At 53.3% G+C, this 15400-nt stretch overlaps 1 protein-coding gene across 1 annotated transcript; it reads left to right on the forward strand.

Annotated features, from left to right (window-relative positions):
- The first annotated feature begins 1482 nt into the window (after positions 1-1482).
- Positions 1483-13705, forward strand: LOC129693627 (activated CDC42 kinase 1-like). The gene is given in 10 exon segments (XM_055630418.1): positions 1483-1628; positions 3020-3272; positions 4009-4313; positions 5647-5773; positions 6009-6155; positions 7095-7189; positions 7941-8052; positions 8054-8148; positions 10006-10064; positions 13226-13705. Coding segments are annotated over 10 exon segments (1572 nt in total). The 3' UTR covers positions 13459-13705.
- Positions 13706-15400: the final 1695 nt, after the last annotated feature.

Below are 15400 nucleotides of genomic sequence, written 5' to 3' on the forward strand. Positions count from 1 at the left end.
CATCCAACTCAGTATCCCATACCTGCCTTCTCTCCATACCCCCTGATCCCCTTAGCCACAAGGGCCACATCTAACTCCCTCTTAAATATAGCCAATGAACTGTGTGGCCTCGACTACCCTCTGCGGCAGAGAGTTCCAGAGATTCACCACTCTCTGTGTGAAAAAAGTTCTTCTCATCTCGGTTTTAAAGGATTTCCCCCTTATCCTTAAGCTGTGACCCCTTGTCCTGGACTTCCCCAACATCGGGAGCATCTTCCTGCATCTAGCCTGTCCAACCCCTTAAGAATTTTGTAAGTTTCTATAAGATCCCCTCTCAATCTCCTAAATTCTAGAGAGTATAAACCAAGTCTGTCCAGTCTTTCTTCATAAGACAGTCCTGCCATCCCAGGAATCAGTCTGGTGAACCTTCTCTGTACTCCCTCTATGGCAAGAATGTCCTTCCTCAGATTTGGAGACCAAAACTGTACGCAATACTCCAGGTGTGGTCTCACCAAGACCCTGTACAACTGCAGTAGAACCTCCCTGCTCCTATACTCAAATCCTCTATGGCAAGAATGTCTTTCCTCAGATTAGGAGACCAAAACTGTACACAATACTCCAGGTGTGGTCTCACCAAGACCCTGTGCAACTGCAGTAGAACCTACCTGCTCCTATAGTCAATTGTTGAGTTGAGGTATTGTGGGTCCAAGAGAGGTCATCAGAGATGTTGACCCCCAGGAACCTGAAGCTGGAAACACGTTCCCGTTGATGTGGATGGGGGGGTGCGTGCCGCCTCTGGACTTCCTGAAGGCTACAATGAGGTCTACAACTTACAAAATTCTTAAGGGGTTGGACAGGCTAGATGCAGGAAGATTGTTCCCGATGTTGGGGAAGTCCAGGACAAGGGGTCACAGCTTAAGGAGAAGCTAGGAGGGGGGAAATCCTTTAAAACCGAGCTGACGAGAACATTTTTTCACACAGAGAGTGGTGGCGCTCTGGAAAAGTCTGACACAGAGGGTAATCGAGGCCGGTGTTCATTGGCTATCTTTAAGAGGCAGTGAGATGCCATTTGTGTCAAAGGGATGTTCAGCGGGTATGGGGAGATTACTACGAGCAGGATACTGAGCGGGATGATCAGCCATCCGATCATATTGAATGAAGGTGCAGGATCGAAGACCGCGATCTGGCCTCCACGACTCCTGCAACGGATCCTTTGGCTATGTTTCTATGTGGAGGCTATGAGCTCCTTGGTCTTCTTGGAGTTAAGGGCCAGGTTGTTGTCAGCGTACCATGCGGCTAGGAGCTGGACCTCCTCCCTATAGGCCGACTGATCGTTGTCGCTGATGGGGGCTAATCATTTTGGCGCTCTTAGAATAAAGAGGTCTTCTGCAGTCTTTCCCCACATCTAGAGTATTGTGTGCAGTTTTGGTGTTAGCCTTCATAATACGCTTTCTTGAGTTGAGTATAGCCGCCAAGAGGTGTTCGGCAGTGTTCAGCGCCAAGATGGGGGATTACACCTACGAGCAGCCGTTTTACCTGTTGGCCTTCATAATAAGAGGAGTCCGTATAGACTCGGAGGTTGCTTCTGAAGTGCCTGACAATGACCTAGTGATCCACACCTCCAGTAACGTTTTTGCAGTTTTGGCCTTGTGAGACGGGGGGATAACAGGAGGAAATGGCCGAGTCTGAGGAGCAAAGAGGTCTTTCTGCAGTTGTACAGGGCCCTGGTGAGACCACACCTGGAGTATTGTGTGCAGTTGTACAGAGCCCTGTTGATACCTCACATGGACAAGAGGAGTTGAGTCTAGGAGCAAAGAGGTCCTTCTGCAGTTGTACAGGGCCCTAGTGAGACCACACCTGGAGTATTGTGCGCAGTTTTGGCCTGTTGGCCTTCATAACAAGAGGAGTCGAGTATAGGAGCAAAGAGGTCCTTCTGCAGTTGTACAGGGCCCTAGTGAGACCACACCTGGAGTATTGTGTGCAGTTTTGGCCTGTTGGCCTTCATAACAAGAGGAGTTGAGTATAGGAGCAAAGAGGTCCTTCTGCAGTTGTACAGGGCCCTGGTGAGACCACACCTGGAGTATTGTGTGTAGTTTTGGCCTGTTGGCCTTCATAACAAGAGGAGTTGAGTATAGGAGCAAAGAGGTCCTTCTGCAGTTGTACAGGGCCCTAGTGAGACCACACCTGGAGTATTGTGTGCAGTTTTGGTCCCCTAATTTGAGGAAGGACATTCTTGCTATTGAGGGAGCCCAGCGTAGGTTCACCAGGTTAATCCCCGGGATGGCGGGACTGTCGTATGCTGAGAGAATGGAGCGGCTGGGCTTGTACACTCTGTGGAGTTTAGAAGGATGAGAGGGCATCTCATTGAAACATATATGTGAGACTGTTAAGGGTTTGGACACGCTAGAGGCAGGAAACATGTTCCCGATGTTGGGGGAGTCCAGAACCAGGGGCCACACACACACACACACAGTTTAAGAATAAGGGGTCGGCCATTTAGAACGGAGACGAGGAAACACTTTTTCTCACAGAGAGAGTTGTGAGTCTGTGGAATTCTCTGCCTCAGAGGCCGGTTCTCTGGATACTTTCAAGAGAGAGCTAGATAGGGCTCTTAAAGATAGCGGAGTCAGGGGAGAAGGCAGGAACGGGGTACTGATTGGGGATGATCAGCCATGATCACATTGAATGGCGAATGGTGCTGGCTGGAAGGGCCGAATGGCCTCTACTCCTGCACCTATTGTCTATTGTCTATAAGAAGAATTTGCTTCAAGAGGGCTAGAATACTAAAACAGGCATGTAGGGATGTAATACTGAGGGGTCATTTCGCGAGGGGTCAGGGGTCAGGGGTCGGAGTGTCTAGGGTTGCGTTTGGGTCAGGGGTCAGAGTGTCTAGGGTCGCGTTCGGGTCAGGGGTTGGAGTGTTTAGGGTCGCGTTCGGGTCACGGGTCAGGGGTCGGAGTGTCTAGGGTCGCGAGGGGCCACGGTCCCTAGGGTCGCGTTCGGGTCGGGGTCATCAGGGTCACGCTCCCCGGGTCATCAGGGGTCAGGATATCGGGGGTCAGGGCAACCAGGGGTCGGAAGGTCAGGGTTGGGGTCCTAGCCCTGGTGACGAGCTGCCCCCGGCCCTGCCTGTCCTGCAGCTGGCGGTGGCGGTCAAGTGTCTGCGGCCCGACGTGTCGAGCGAGGCGGAGGCAACGTCCGACTTCCTCCAGGAGGTGAACGCCATGTATGCCCTCAATCACCCGCATCTCATACACCTGTACGGGGTCATCCTTAACCACCCCATGAAGATGGTGAGTAGCCTCGTGTGTGTGTGTGTGTGTGTTGTGTATGTGTGTGTGTATATGTGTGTGTGTGTGTGTGTGTATGTGTGTGTGTATGTGTGTGTGTGTGTGTGTGTGTATGTGTGTGTGTTTGTGTGTGTGTTTGTGTGTGTGTGTGTGTGTGTGTGTGTGTGTGTGTGTGTGTGTGTGTGTGTGTGTGTGTGTGTGTGTGTGTGTGTGTGTGTGTGTGTGTGTGTGTGTGTGTGTGCGTATATGTGTGTGTGTGTGTGTGTGTGTGTGTGTGTGTGTGTGTATGTGTGTGTGTGTGTGTGTGTGTGTGTGTAGTGTGTGTATATATGTGTGTGTGTGTGTGTGTGTATATATATGTGTGTAAGTAATATTCTGGTTTCCATGACAATACACCCCGTGACCCCTGACCCTCCCCTTGCCCCTGCCCTGACCCCCGAACCTAACCATGACCCTTCAACCTGACCGTGACAGCTGAACCTGATCATGACCTTTGAGCCTGACTGTGACCCTTGACCCTGACTGTGGCCCCCTGACCATAACCCTTGACCCTGACCGTGACCCTTGACCCTGACTGTTGCCCCCTGACCATGACCCTTGACCGTGACCCTTGACCCTGACTGTTGCCCCCTGACCGTAACCCTTGAACCTGACCGTGACCCTTGACCCTGACCGTGACCCTTGACCGTGACCCTTGACCCTGACGGTGTGTGTGTGTGTGTGCCTCCCTGGGGCGTAGGTGACAGAGTTGGCGGCTCTGGGCTCGCTGTACGACCACCTGCGCTGCGTTACCGGTGCCGCCGGTGCAGCCGGGGCCGGGAGGCCGGGCGTGCCGCTGGCGCTGCTGTGGCGCTACGCCGTGCAGGTGGGCGAGGGCATGGCCTACCTGGAGGCCCAGCGCTTCATCCACCGCGACCTGGCCGCCCGCAACATCCTGCTCGCCGCCCTGGACACGGTCAAGATCGCCGACTTCGGCCTGACGCGGTCACTCGCCCACGCTGACCACTACGTGATGCAGGCTCGGCGCAAGATTCCCTTCGCATGGTGAGCGGGGAACGGGGGCGGGGGGGAGGGAGGGGAGAGTGTGTGGGAGGGGTGAGATCAGCCATGATTGAACGGCGGAGTAGATGGGACGAATGGCCTAATTCTGCTCCTATCACTCGTAACGTCATGGTACACCAGTCATTGAAGGTAGGCATGCAGGTGCAGCAGGCAGTGAAGAAAGCGAATGGTATGTTAGCTTTCATTGCAAAAGGATTTGAGTATAGGAGCAGGGAGGTTCTACTGCAGTTGTACAGGGTCTTGGTGAGACCACACCTGGAGTATTGCGTACAGTTTTGGTCTCCTAATCTGAGGAAAGACATTCTTGCCGTAGAGGATTTGAGTCTAGGAGCAGGGAGGTTCTACTGTGCAGTTGTACAGGGTCTTGGTGAGACCACACCTGGAGTATTGCGTACAGTTTTGGTCTCCTAATCTGAGGAAAGACATTCTTGCCGTAGAGGATTTGAGTCTAGGAGCAGGGAGGTTCTACTGTGCAGTTGTACAGGGTCTTGGTGAGACCACACCTGGAGTATTGCGTACACTTTTGGTCTCCAAATCTGAGGAAGGACATTATTGCCATAGAGGGAGTGCAGAGACGGTTCACCAGACTGATTCCTGGGATGTCAGGACTGTCTTATGAAGAAAGACTGGATAGACTTGGTTTATACTCTCTAGAATTTAGGAGATTGAGAGGGGATCTTATAGAAACTTACAAAATTCTTAAGGGGTTGGACAGGCTAGATGCAGGAAGATTGTTCCCGATGTTGGGGAAGTCCAGGACAAGGGGTCACAGCTTAAGGATAAGGGGGAAATCCTTTAAAACCGAGATGAGAAGAACTTTTTTCACACAGAGAGTGGTGAATCTCTGGAACTCTCTGCACAGAGGGTAGTTGAGGCAGAATTGGCTAGTTGAGGCCAGTTCTAAAGGGATCAGGGGGTATATTTAAGAGGGCAGGTAGGGATAGATGGATGGCCCTTGTGGCTTCAGGGATTCAATTTAATTGGTCATGGACAGAAGGACAACGAAATGGATTTACTGAGTTGGATGCACAAGGCAAACGGGGTTCAATATTGATGTGGATAGAGAACTGGCTGGGGTGGGGGGGGGTGATTGGCAGTCACCGAGGTACTTGTGGCTAAGGGGATCAGCCGCCGGAAAGAAGCTGTTCCTCGACCTGCTGGTTCGGCAACGGAGAGACCTGATGATCAGCCATGATCATATTGAATGGCGAATGGTGCAGGCTCGAAGGGCCGAATGGCCTCTACTCCTGCACCTATTGTCTATGTTTCTATGTTTCTATAACCTCCGCCCTCACCTCTGACCCCTGACCCCCAGGTGTGCTCCCGAGAGCCTGAAGTCGGGAACGTTCTCGCACGCATCTGACGTGTGGATGTACGGTGTGGTGCTGTGGGAACTCTTCACCTACTGCGAGGAGCCCTGGATGGGCATGTACGGCCGCGAGGTGAGGGGGCGCAGTGTCACCGGCGCTGTCTGCGCGGAGTTTGCACGTGGGTTTTGTCCGGGCGCTCCGGTTTCCTCCCACACTCCACAACGGAGCGCGGGTTTGTAGATTGTGTGTGGGATGGTGTTGGTGAGCGGGGATCGCTGGCCGGCACGGACTCGCGTGGGGCCGAAGGGCCTGTTTGCCCGCTGTGTCTCCGAGCGAGGATGTAAAGCGGCTGCTCTGTGTTCGCCAGATTCTACACCTGATCGACCGAGAGGGGAAGAGGTTGGAGCAACCGGCCGACTGCCCGGCAAATATTTACAACCTGGCGCTGATGTGCTGGGCAGCTGCTGCTGACAACAGGCCAACCTTCGCCTCACTCCGACCCCTGCTCAAAGAGGTACCGCACGCACACGCACGCACACGCTCGCACACGCACACGCACACGCACAAACGCACACGCACACACATGCACACACGCACAGTGGGACACAGCCCTGCTCAAAGAGGTACCGCACATGCACACGCACACACACGTGCACACGCACACACGCCCGCACACACGTGCACAGGCACACGTGCACACACACACGCGCACACGTACGCACTAACGTCCGCATGCACACACGTGCACACACACACACGCGCACACACACACGCGCATACACACACGCACGCACACGCGCACACGCACACACGCACACGCACAAACGCACACGCACGTGCGCACACACACAATCGCACACGCATGCACGCACACACCCGCACACACACGCACACAGCACACACGCACATGCACACACCTGCCCGCACCACACACAAAAGCATGCACACACAGATGCGCAGAGAGAGAAACAGAGTGTATACACCCTTACATGACACCTCTCCACCTCTCCACACCCCCCCCTGTCTCAGGCACGCACGCATGTCAAAACACGCACAGGACTTTAATGAGCCGCAAAACTGAACATGCAGATCAACAACACACACCCTCATCGACGGCCAAACACAGCACACACACGGGACGCACACGGGGGGGACTATATACCACACACGAGCACACATGCCCTTTGCACACAAACAGGAACACGCACAAACACGCACACACACGCACGGGGAGAACGTGCATGTCCGCACCTTCAGGCACCGCACACACACACACACACACAGACAAACCTGCCCACACACACACACACATGCACACACACTCAGGCATGCACACACCCGCACGCACACACAAGCATGCACACACACACACACACACACACAGAGAGAGAAACACACACACACACCACACCCTTACTGACACACCACACTCCCCCCCCCCCCCCACACTCAGGCCCGCCCGGTGGATGTCAAGTGCGTGCAGGACTTTAATGAGCCGGGAAAACTGAAGATGCAGATCAACAACATCATCACCCTCATCGACGGCCGGTGGGTCAGCGCGGGGGGGGGAGGGGGTGGGAGACGAGGAGAGTTGGGGTGATTAGTGGGTGGGGACAATTTACCGGCCAGGAGCCCCCCGCACGTCTTTGGAGTGTGGGAGGAAACCGGAGCGCCCGGAGAAAACCCACGCAGGTCACGGGGACAACGTGCAAACTCCGCACCTTCATGCACTCACACACACACACACCGTGTGACACACACACACACACACACACACACACACACAGTGACACACACACACACACACACACACAGTGAAACACACACACACACACACACAGTGAGACACACACACACACACACACACACACACACACACAGTGTGACACACACACACACACACACACACACACACACACACACACACACACACACACACAGTGACACACACACACACACAGTGACACACACACACACACACACAGACACACACACACACACACACACACAGACACACACACACACACACACACACACAGTGACACACACACACACACACACACACAGTGACACACACACACACACAGTGACACACACACACACACACACACACACACAGTGAGACACACACACACACACACACATGTGACACACACACACACACACACACTGTGGAGGTTGGGATTGAACCATGTTTCCCCGGACCCCACGATATCAGCGTCGTCCCTCCCCGCCGCGCCTTCGTGCGATGGCCATCCGCCCCTCACCGCGCTCTCTCTCTCTCTCTCGCTGCCCACAGCCCGGAGCTGGTACTGTGGCGAGGACAGAACAGGAAGACTCTACAGGTGGGCCTGTTCCCGCAGACACACGTGGCGCCCACCCCATCCACCGCCAACACCAGCCGGCCCAGTCCCCCTGATCACCCACCCGCTCAGGGGCAGCTTCGTCCACTTGGGCCACGGGGACTCTGACCCGCGCCGATCCTGGGGCTTCGACAAGATGAACGAGTGAGTCCGACTTCCCTTCGCCAGCGAGCGAGCGCGCGCGCGATCGTGGCAATTAGAGGCCGTTCGGCCCATCTAGTCCCCGCTTGCGCTGGGCGGGCATGGTGGCTCAGCGGTAGAGTCGCTGCCTCATAGCGAATGCAGCGCTGGAGACCAGGAGACCATCAATCCCAATTTGAGTATAGGAGCAGGGAGGTTCTGCTGCAGTTGTACAGGGTCTTGGTGAGACCACACCTGGAGTATTGCGTACAGTTTTGGTCTCCAAATGTGAGGAAAGACATTCTTGCCATCAAGGATTTGAGTATAGGAGCAGGGAGGTTCTACTGTGCAGTTGTACAGGGTCTTGGTGAGACCACACCTGGAGTATTGCGTACAGTTTTGGTCTCCTAATCCGAGGAAAGACATTCTTGCCATCAAGGATTTGAGTATAGGAGCAGGGAGGTTCTACTGCAGTTGTACAGGGTCTTGGTGAGACCACACCTGGAGTATTACGTACAGTTTTGGTCTCCTAATCTGAGGAAAGACATTCTTGCCACCGAGGATTTGAGTATAGGAGCAGGGAGGTTCTACTGTGCAGTTGTACAGGGTCTTGGTGAGACCACACCTGGAGTATTGCGTACAGTTTTGGTCTCCTAATCTGAGGAAAGACATTCTTGCCATAGAGGGAGTACAGAGACGGTTCACCAGACTGATTCCTGGGATGTCAGGACTTTCATATGAAGAAAGACTGGATAGACTCGGCTTGTACTCACTAGAATTTAGAAGATTGAGGGGGGGGGGATCTTATAGAAACTTACAAAATTCTTAAGGGGTTGGACAGGCTAGATGCAGGAAGATTATTCCCGATGTTGGGGAAGTCCAGAACAAGGGGTCACACACACACACAGTTTAAGGATAAGGGGGAAAATCTTTTAGGACCGAGATGAGAAAAACATTTTTTTTTTCACACACAGAGAGTGGTGAATCTGTGGAATTCTCTGCCACAGAGGGTAGTTGAGGCCACACAGTTCATTGGCTATATTTAAGAGGGAGTTAGATGTGGCCCTTGAGGCTAAAGGGATCAGGGGGTATGGAGAGAAGGCAGGGATGGGATACTGAGTTGGATGATCAGCCATGATCATATTGAATGGCGGTGCAGGCTCGAAGGGCCAAATGGCCTCTACACCTGCACCTATTTTCTATGTTTCTATGTTATGGGTGCTGTCTGATGATCGACAATAGACAATAGGTGCAGGAGTAGAGGCCATTCGGCCCTTCGAGCCAGCACCGCCATTCAATGTGATCATGGCTGATCATCCCCAATCAGTACCCCGTTCCTGCCTTCTCCCCTGACTCTGCTATCTTTAAGAGCCCTATCTAGCTCTCTCTTGAAAGCATCCAGAGAACCGGCCTCTGAGGCAGAGAATTCCACAGACTCACAACTCTCTGTGTGAGAAAAAGTGTTTCCTCGTCTCCGTTCTAAATGGCTTAAATATCTCGTTTAGTTTAGTTTATTGTGTTCAAGAAGGAACTGCAGATGCTGGAAAATTGAAGGTAGATAAAAATGCTGGAGAAACTCAGCGGGTGCAGCAGCATCTATAGAATGAAGGAAATTGGCAACGTTTCGGGCCGAAACTCTTCTAAGTTAAGTTTAGTTTAGAGATATAGCGCGGAGAGAGGCCCTTCGGCCCTTCTAGTCCGTGCCGACCAGCGATCCCCGCACACACTAGTTTAGTTTAGTATCGAGATACAGCGCGGAAATTCCGGACTCCTCCCTCCCCATCCCACTTTCCGACGCGTTCCCCCCCCCCCCCCCCCCCCCCCCCCCCATCCCATGCCGACATTCCCAATATTCACCGACGCGATCCTCTCTTCCCACAGGAAACCCGGCAGCTATCCGTGCGACATCAGGAACCCTATCCAGCTTATCAAGATGGCCGGTGAGTTCGACCGTGTGGTCTGGGCTGGGCTGGGCTGAGTGTGATGCTTAATGGGGGGAATAATGTTCCTGCACTCCTAGAACTCCCTTCTCTCCAACACTATCCAAGGCACTTGGAGGGGACAATATACACTGGACTATACACCTTGCTATTGAGGGAGCCCAGCGTAGGTTCACCAGGTTAATTCCCAAGATGGCGGGACTGTCGTATGCTGAGAGAATGGAGTGAGTGGCTGGGCTTGTACACTCTGGAGTTTTGAAGGATGAGAGGGAATCTCATTGAAACATATGAGATTATTAAGGGTTTGGACACTAGCGTGTTTAGACACTCTGGAGTTTAGAAGGATGAGAGGGCATCTCATTGAAAAATATAAGATTGTTAAGGGTTTAAACACGCTAGTGTCCAAACCCTTAATAATGTTATATGTTTCAATGAGATCCCCTCTCATCCTTCTAGATTCCAGAGTATACAAGCCCAGGAAACATGGGCAGGAAACTTGTTCCCGATGTTGGGGGAGTCCAGAACCAGGGGCCACACACACACACACACACAGTTTAAGAATAAGGGGTAAAGCTATTTAGAACGGAGACGAGGAAACACTTTTTCTCACTCAGAGAGAGTTGTGAGTCGGTGGAATTCTCTGCCTCACAGAGGGCGATGGAGGCCGGTTCTCTGGATGCTTTCAAGAGCGAGCTAGATAGGGCTCTTAAAGATAGCGGAGTCAGGGGAGAAGGCAGGAACATAGAAACATAGAAAATAGGTGCAGGAGTAGAGGCCATTCGGCCCTTCGAGCCTGCACCGCCATTCAATATGATCATGGCTGATCATCCAACTCAGTATCCCATACCTGCCTTCTCTCCATACCCCCTGATCCCCTTGGCCACAAGGGCCACATCTAACTCCCTCTTAAATATAGCCAATGAACTGTGTGGCCTCAACTACCCTCTGTGGCAGAGAGTTCCACAGATTCATCACTCTCTGTGCTCAATCAATGGGGTACTGATTGGGGATGATCAGCCATGATCACATTGAATGGCGGTGCTGGCTCTCGAAGGGCCGAATGGCCTCTACTCCTGCACCTATTGTCTATTGTCCAGTGTCCCGTGTCCAGTGTCCAGTGTCTCTTGTCCAGTGTCCAGTGTCTATTGTCCAGTGTCTATTGTCCAGTGTCCAGTGTCCAGTGTCTATTGTCCAGTGTCCAGTGTCTATTGTCCAGTGTCCAGTGTCTATTGTCCAGTGTCCAGTGTCTATTGTCCAGTGTCCAGTGTCTATTGTCCAGTGTCCAGTGTCTATTGTCCAGTGTCCAGTGTCTAGTGTCCAGTGTCTATTGTCCAGTGTCCAGTGTCTATTGTCCAGTGTCCAGTGTCTCTTGTCCAGTGTCCAGTGTCTATTGTCCAGTGTCCAGTGTCTATTGTCCAGTGTCCAGTCGAGTGTCTCTCTATGTCCAGTGTCCAGTGTCTATTGTCCAGTGTCCAGTGTCTATTGTCCAGTGTCTAGTGTCCAGTGTCCAGTGTCTATTGTCCAGTGTCCAGTGTCCATTGTCCAGTGTCCAGTGTCCAGTGTCTATTGTCCAGTGTCTATTGTCCAGTGTCCAGTGTCCAGTGTCCAGTGTCTCTTGTCCAATGTCCAGTGTCTATTGTCCAGTGTCTCTTGTCCAATGTGTCCATTGTCCAGTGTCTCTTGTCCAGTGTCTATTGTCCAGTGTCTAGTGTCCAGTGTCCAGTGTCTCTTGTCCAATGTCCAGTGTCTATTGTCCAGTGTCCAGTGTCTATTGTCCAGTGTCCAGTGTCCATTGTCCAGTGTCTATTGTCCAGTGTCTCGTGTCCAGTGTCCAGTGTCCAGTGTCCAGTGTCCAGTGTCTCTTGTCCAGTGTCTCTTGTCCAGTGTCCAGTGTCCAGTGTCCAGTGTCTCTTGTCCAGTGTCTCTTGTCCAGTGTCTATTGTCCAGTGTCCATTGTCCAGTGTCTCTTGTCCAGTGTCTCTTGTCCAGTGTCCAGTGTCTCTTGTCCAGTGTCTCTTGTCCAGTGTCCAGTGTCTCTTGTCCAGTGTCCAGTGTCTCTTGTCCAGTGTCTCTTGTCCAGTGTCCAGTGTCTATTGTCCAGTGTCTCTTGTCCAGTGTCCAGTGTCCAGTGTCCAGTGTCTCTTGTCCAGTGTCCAGTGTCTCTTGTCCAGTGTCCAGTGTCTATTGTCCAGTGTCTCTTGTCCAGTGTCCAGTGTCTATTGTCCAGTGTCTCTTGTCCAGTGTCCAGTGTCTCTTGTCCAGTGTCCAGTGTCTCTTGTCCAGTGTCCAGTGTCTAGTGTCTATTGTCCAGTGTCCAGTGTCTATTGTCCAGTGTCCAGTGTCCAGTGTCCAGTTGTCCAGTGTCCAGTGTCTCTTGTCCAGTGTCTCTTGTCCAGTGTCCATTGTCCAGTGTCCAGTGTCTCTTGTCCAGTGTCCAGTGTCTCTTGTCCAGTGTCTATTGTCCAGTGTCTCTTGTCCAGTGTCTCTTGTCCAGTGTCTCTTGTCCAGTGTCTATTGTCCAGTGTCTATTGTCCAGTGTCCAGTGTCTCTTGTCCAGTGTCCAGTGTCTCTTGTCCAGTGTCTATTGTCCAGTGTCTCTTGTCCAGTGTCCAGTGTCCAGTGTCCAGTGTCCAGTGTCCAGTGTCCAGTGTCCATTGTCCAGTGTCCAGTGTCCAGTGTCCATTGTCCAGTGTCTCTTGTCCAGTGTCTATTGTCCAGTGTCTCTTGTCCAGTGTCTCTTGTCCAGTGTCCAGTGTCCAGTGTCTATTGTCCAGTGTCCAGTGTCCAGTGTCTCAGTGTCCAGTGTCCAGTGTCCAGTGTCCAGTGTCCAGTGTCTCTTGTCCAGTGTCTATTGTCCAGTGTCTATTGTCCAGTGTCTCTTGTCCAGTGTCTATTGTCCAATGTCCAGTGTCCCTTGTCCAGTGTCCAGTGTCTATTGTCCAGTGTCTAGTGTCCAGTGTCCAGTGTCCAGTGTCCAGTGTCCCGTCCAGTGTCTCTTGTCCAATGTCCAGTGTCCAGTGTCCAGTGTCCAGTGTGTCCAGTGTCTCTTGTCCAATGTCCAGTGTCCAGTGTCCAGTGTCTATTGTTCCAGTGTCCAGTGTCCAGTGTCCAGTGTCTATTGTCTATTGACTAGGCTCCTGCCTGTTCCTTGCCTCCACTAGGCCTCTCCCGAAGCCTCGACTCCAACCTCGATACCGTTGAACGTGCGTCCGAACCCACGCACGGTCTGGACCGGAGCGGGAAGTCGGCGTGCAAAGACCGGTTGCGGCCAACCAGCGGCATGGCGGTGGGCATGGCAGGGCCCTCGGGCGGCGCCCGTCACCAGGGCGGGGAGAAGGCCCGGCGTGGGCCCCTCGCGGGGACCGGCGCTGGGCGGCAGAGGCGGAGGACGTAGTGCCCGCCGTGGCCAAGATGCGGCTGAAGACCACCCAGCCCCGGCCCAACTGCTGGTCACTGGCCTGGCCCCAGGAGCAGGAGCAGGGGGTGCAGGGGCAGCAGCAAGCCCCCAGGGGCCCCAGGCCGGCCGAGCCGCAAGGTAGACCCCGAGGCACCCGGGGCAATTATCTGGGCAAGAGCGCACCCGAGGATTTGCCGCCCGCCGACCCCCTTTGCCGTCAGGAGAGCCTGCAGAGCAAAATTACACGTGTACGTTTCCACGGCAACGCTGTGCGCGGGGCGGTGAATGGGAGGGGGCGCTCACCGATCCTGGCCCAACACCCAACACTCATGATGGATGGCGGAGTAGACTTGATGGGCCGAGTGGCCTAATTCTGCTCCTATAACTTACGGCCTCAAGGCCCAACACCCAAGACCCAAGGCCCTAAAGCCACCCAAGGCCCAAAACCCAAGGCCCAAAACCCAAGGCCCAAAACCCAAGGCCCAAAACCCAAGGCCCAAACCCCAAGGCCCAACACCCAAGGCCCAAAACCCAAGGCCAAAAACCCAAGGCCCAAAACCCAAGGCCCAAAACCCAAGGCCCAAAACCAATGCCCAAAACCCAAGGCCTAAAACCCAAGGCCCAAAACCCAAGGCCCAAAACCCAAGGCCCAAAACCCAAGGCCCAAGACACCAGACCCAAGAATTAAGACCCCAGACCCAAGGCCCAAAACAATTGCAACTTAAACTTAAATGTTTTACATTCCATATTCCAATGAGTATTCCTCCATTGCTTTATTGTGTACCGGGGATAATAGAAATGCTTGGAATATTAAACGTTAGTCTTTGTATGTCCAAGGTAAGGCCCAAACTCCCAAAACCCAAGACCCAAAACCCAAGTCCCAAAACCCAAGTCCCAAACCCCAAACCCAAAGTCCAAAACCCAAGTCCCAAACCCCAAGGCCCAAAACCCAAGTCCCAAAACAAGTCCCAAAAACCCCAATGTCCCAAACCCCAAACCCAATGAGTATTCCCAAGTTCCCAATTGTGTACCCCAGTCCCAAACCCCATAGAAAAACCCCAAATATTAACCCCAAACCCCAAGTCCCAAACCCCAAGTCCCAAACCCCAAACCCCAAACCCCAAACCCCAAGGCCCAAACCCCAAACCCCAAACCCCAAACCCCAAACCCCAAACCCCAACCCCAAGTCCCAAACCCCAAACCCCAAGTCCCAAACCCCAAGTCCCAAACCCCAAAACCCCAAGTCCCTAAAGCCCAAAGAAGAACTTTTTTCACACAGAAGTGGTGAACCCCAGAACCAAACCCCAAGGGTAGTTGAGGCCCAAGTCCCCAAACCCCAAGAGGGAGTTAGAAGTGGCCCAAACCCCAAGGGGATCAAGGGGGTATGTCCCAAAGTCCCAAACCCAAACCCCATGTCCCAAACCCCAATCATATTGAATGGCAAGTGCCAAACCTTGAAGTCCCAAACCCCTAACCCAAACACCCAAGGCCCAAGTCCCAAAGTCCCAAGTCCCAAACCCCAAGTCCCCAAACCCCAAGGCCCAAACCCCAAGTCCCAAACCCCAAATCCCAAACCCCAAACCCCAAACCCCAAGTCCCAAAAGCCCAAGTCCCAAGTCCCAAACCCCAAGTCCCCAAGTCCCCCGCCCCCAAGTCCCAAACCCCAAACCCCCAAGTTCCAAGGCCCAAGTCCAGCTACCCCAAGTCCCACCTTTTGGGGAGGGGTTGGACAAGTGTGGAAAGGCAAACCCAAACCCAAGTCCCAAACCCCTAACCCCAAGGTTGAAGTCCCAAACCCCAAGTCCCAAACCCCCAAGTCCCAAGGCCCATTGGTCACTCCAAACCCAATAACCAAGTCCCAAACCCCAAGTTCCAAGTCCCAAACCCCCAAGTCCCCAAGTCCCAAACCCCAAAACCCCAAGTCCCAAGTCCCAAACCC

This window comes from Leucoraja erinacea, unplaced genomic scaffold (genome assembly GCF_028641065.1).
Source record: "Leucoraja erinacea ecotype New England unplaced genomic scaffold, Leri_hhj_1 Leri_372S, whole genome shotgun sequence".
NCBI classification, from domain to species: domain Eukaryota; kingdom Metazoa; phylum Chordata; class Chondrichthyes; order Rajiformes; family Rajidae; genus Leucoraja; species Leucoraja erinaceus.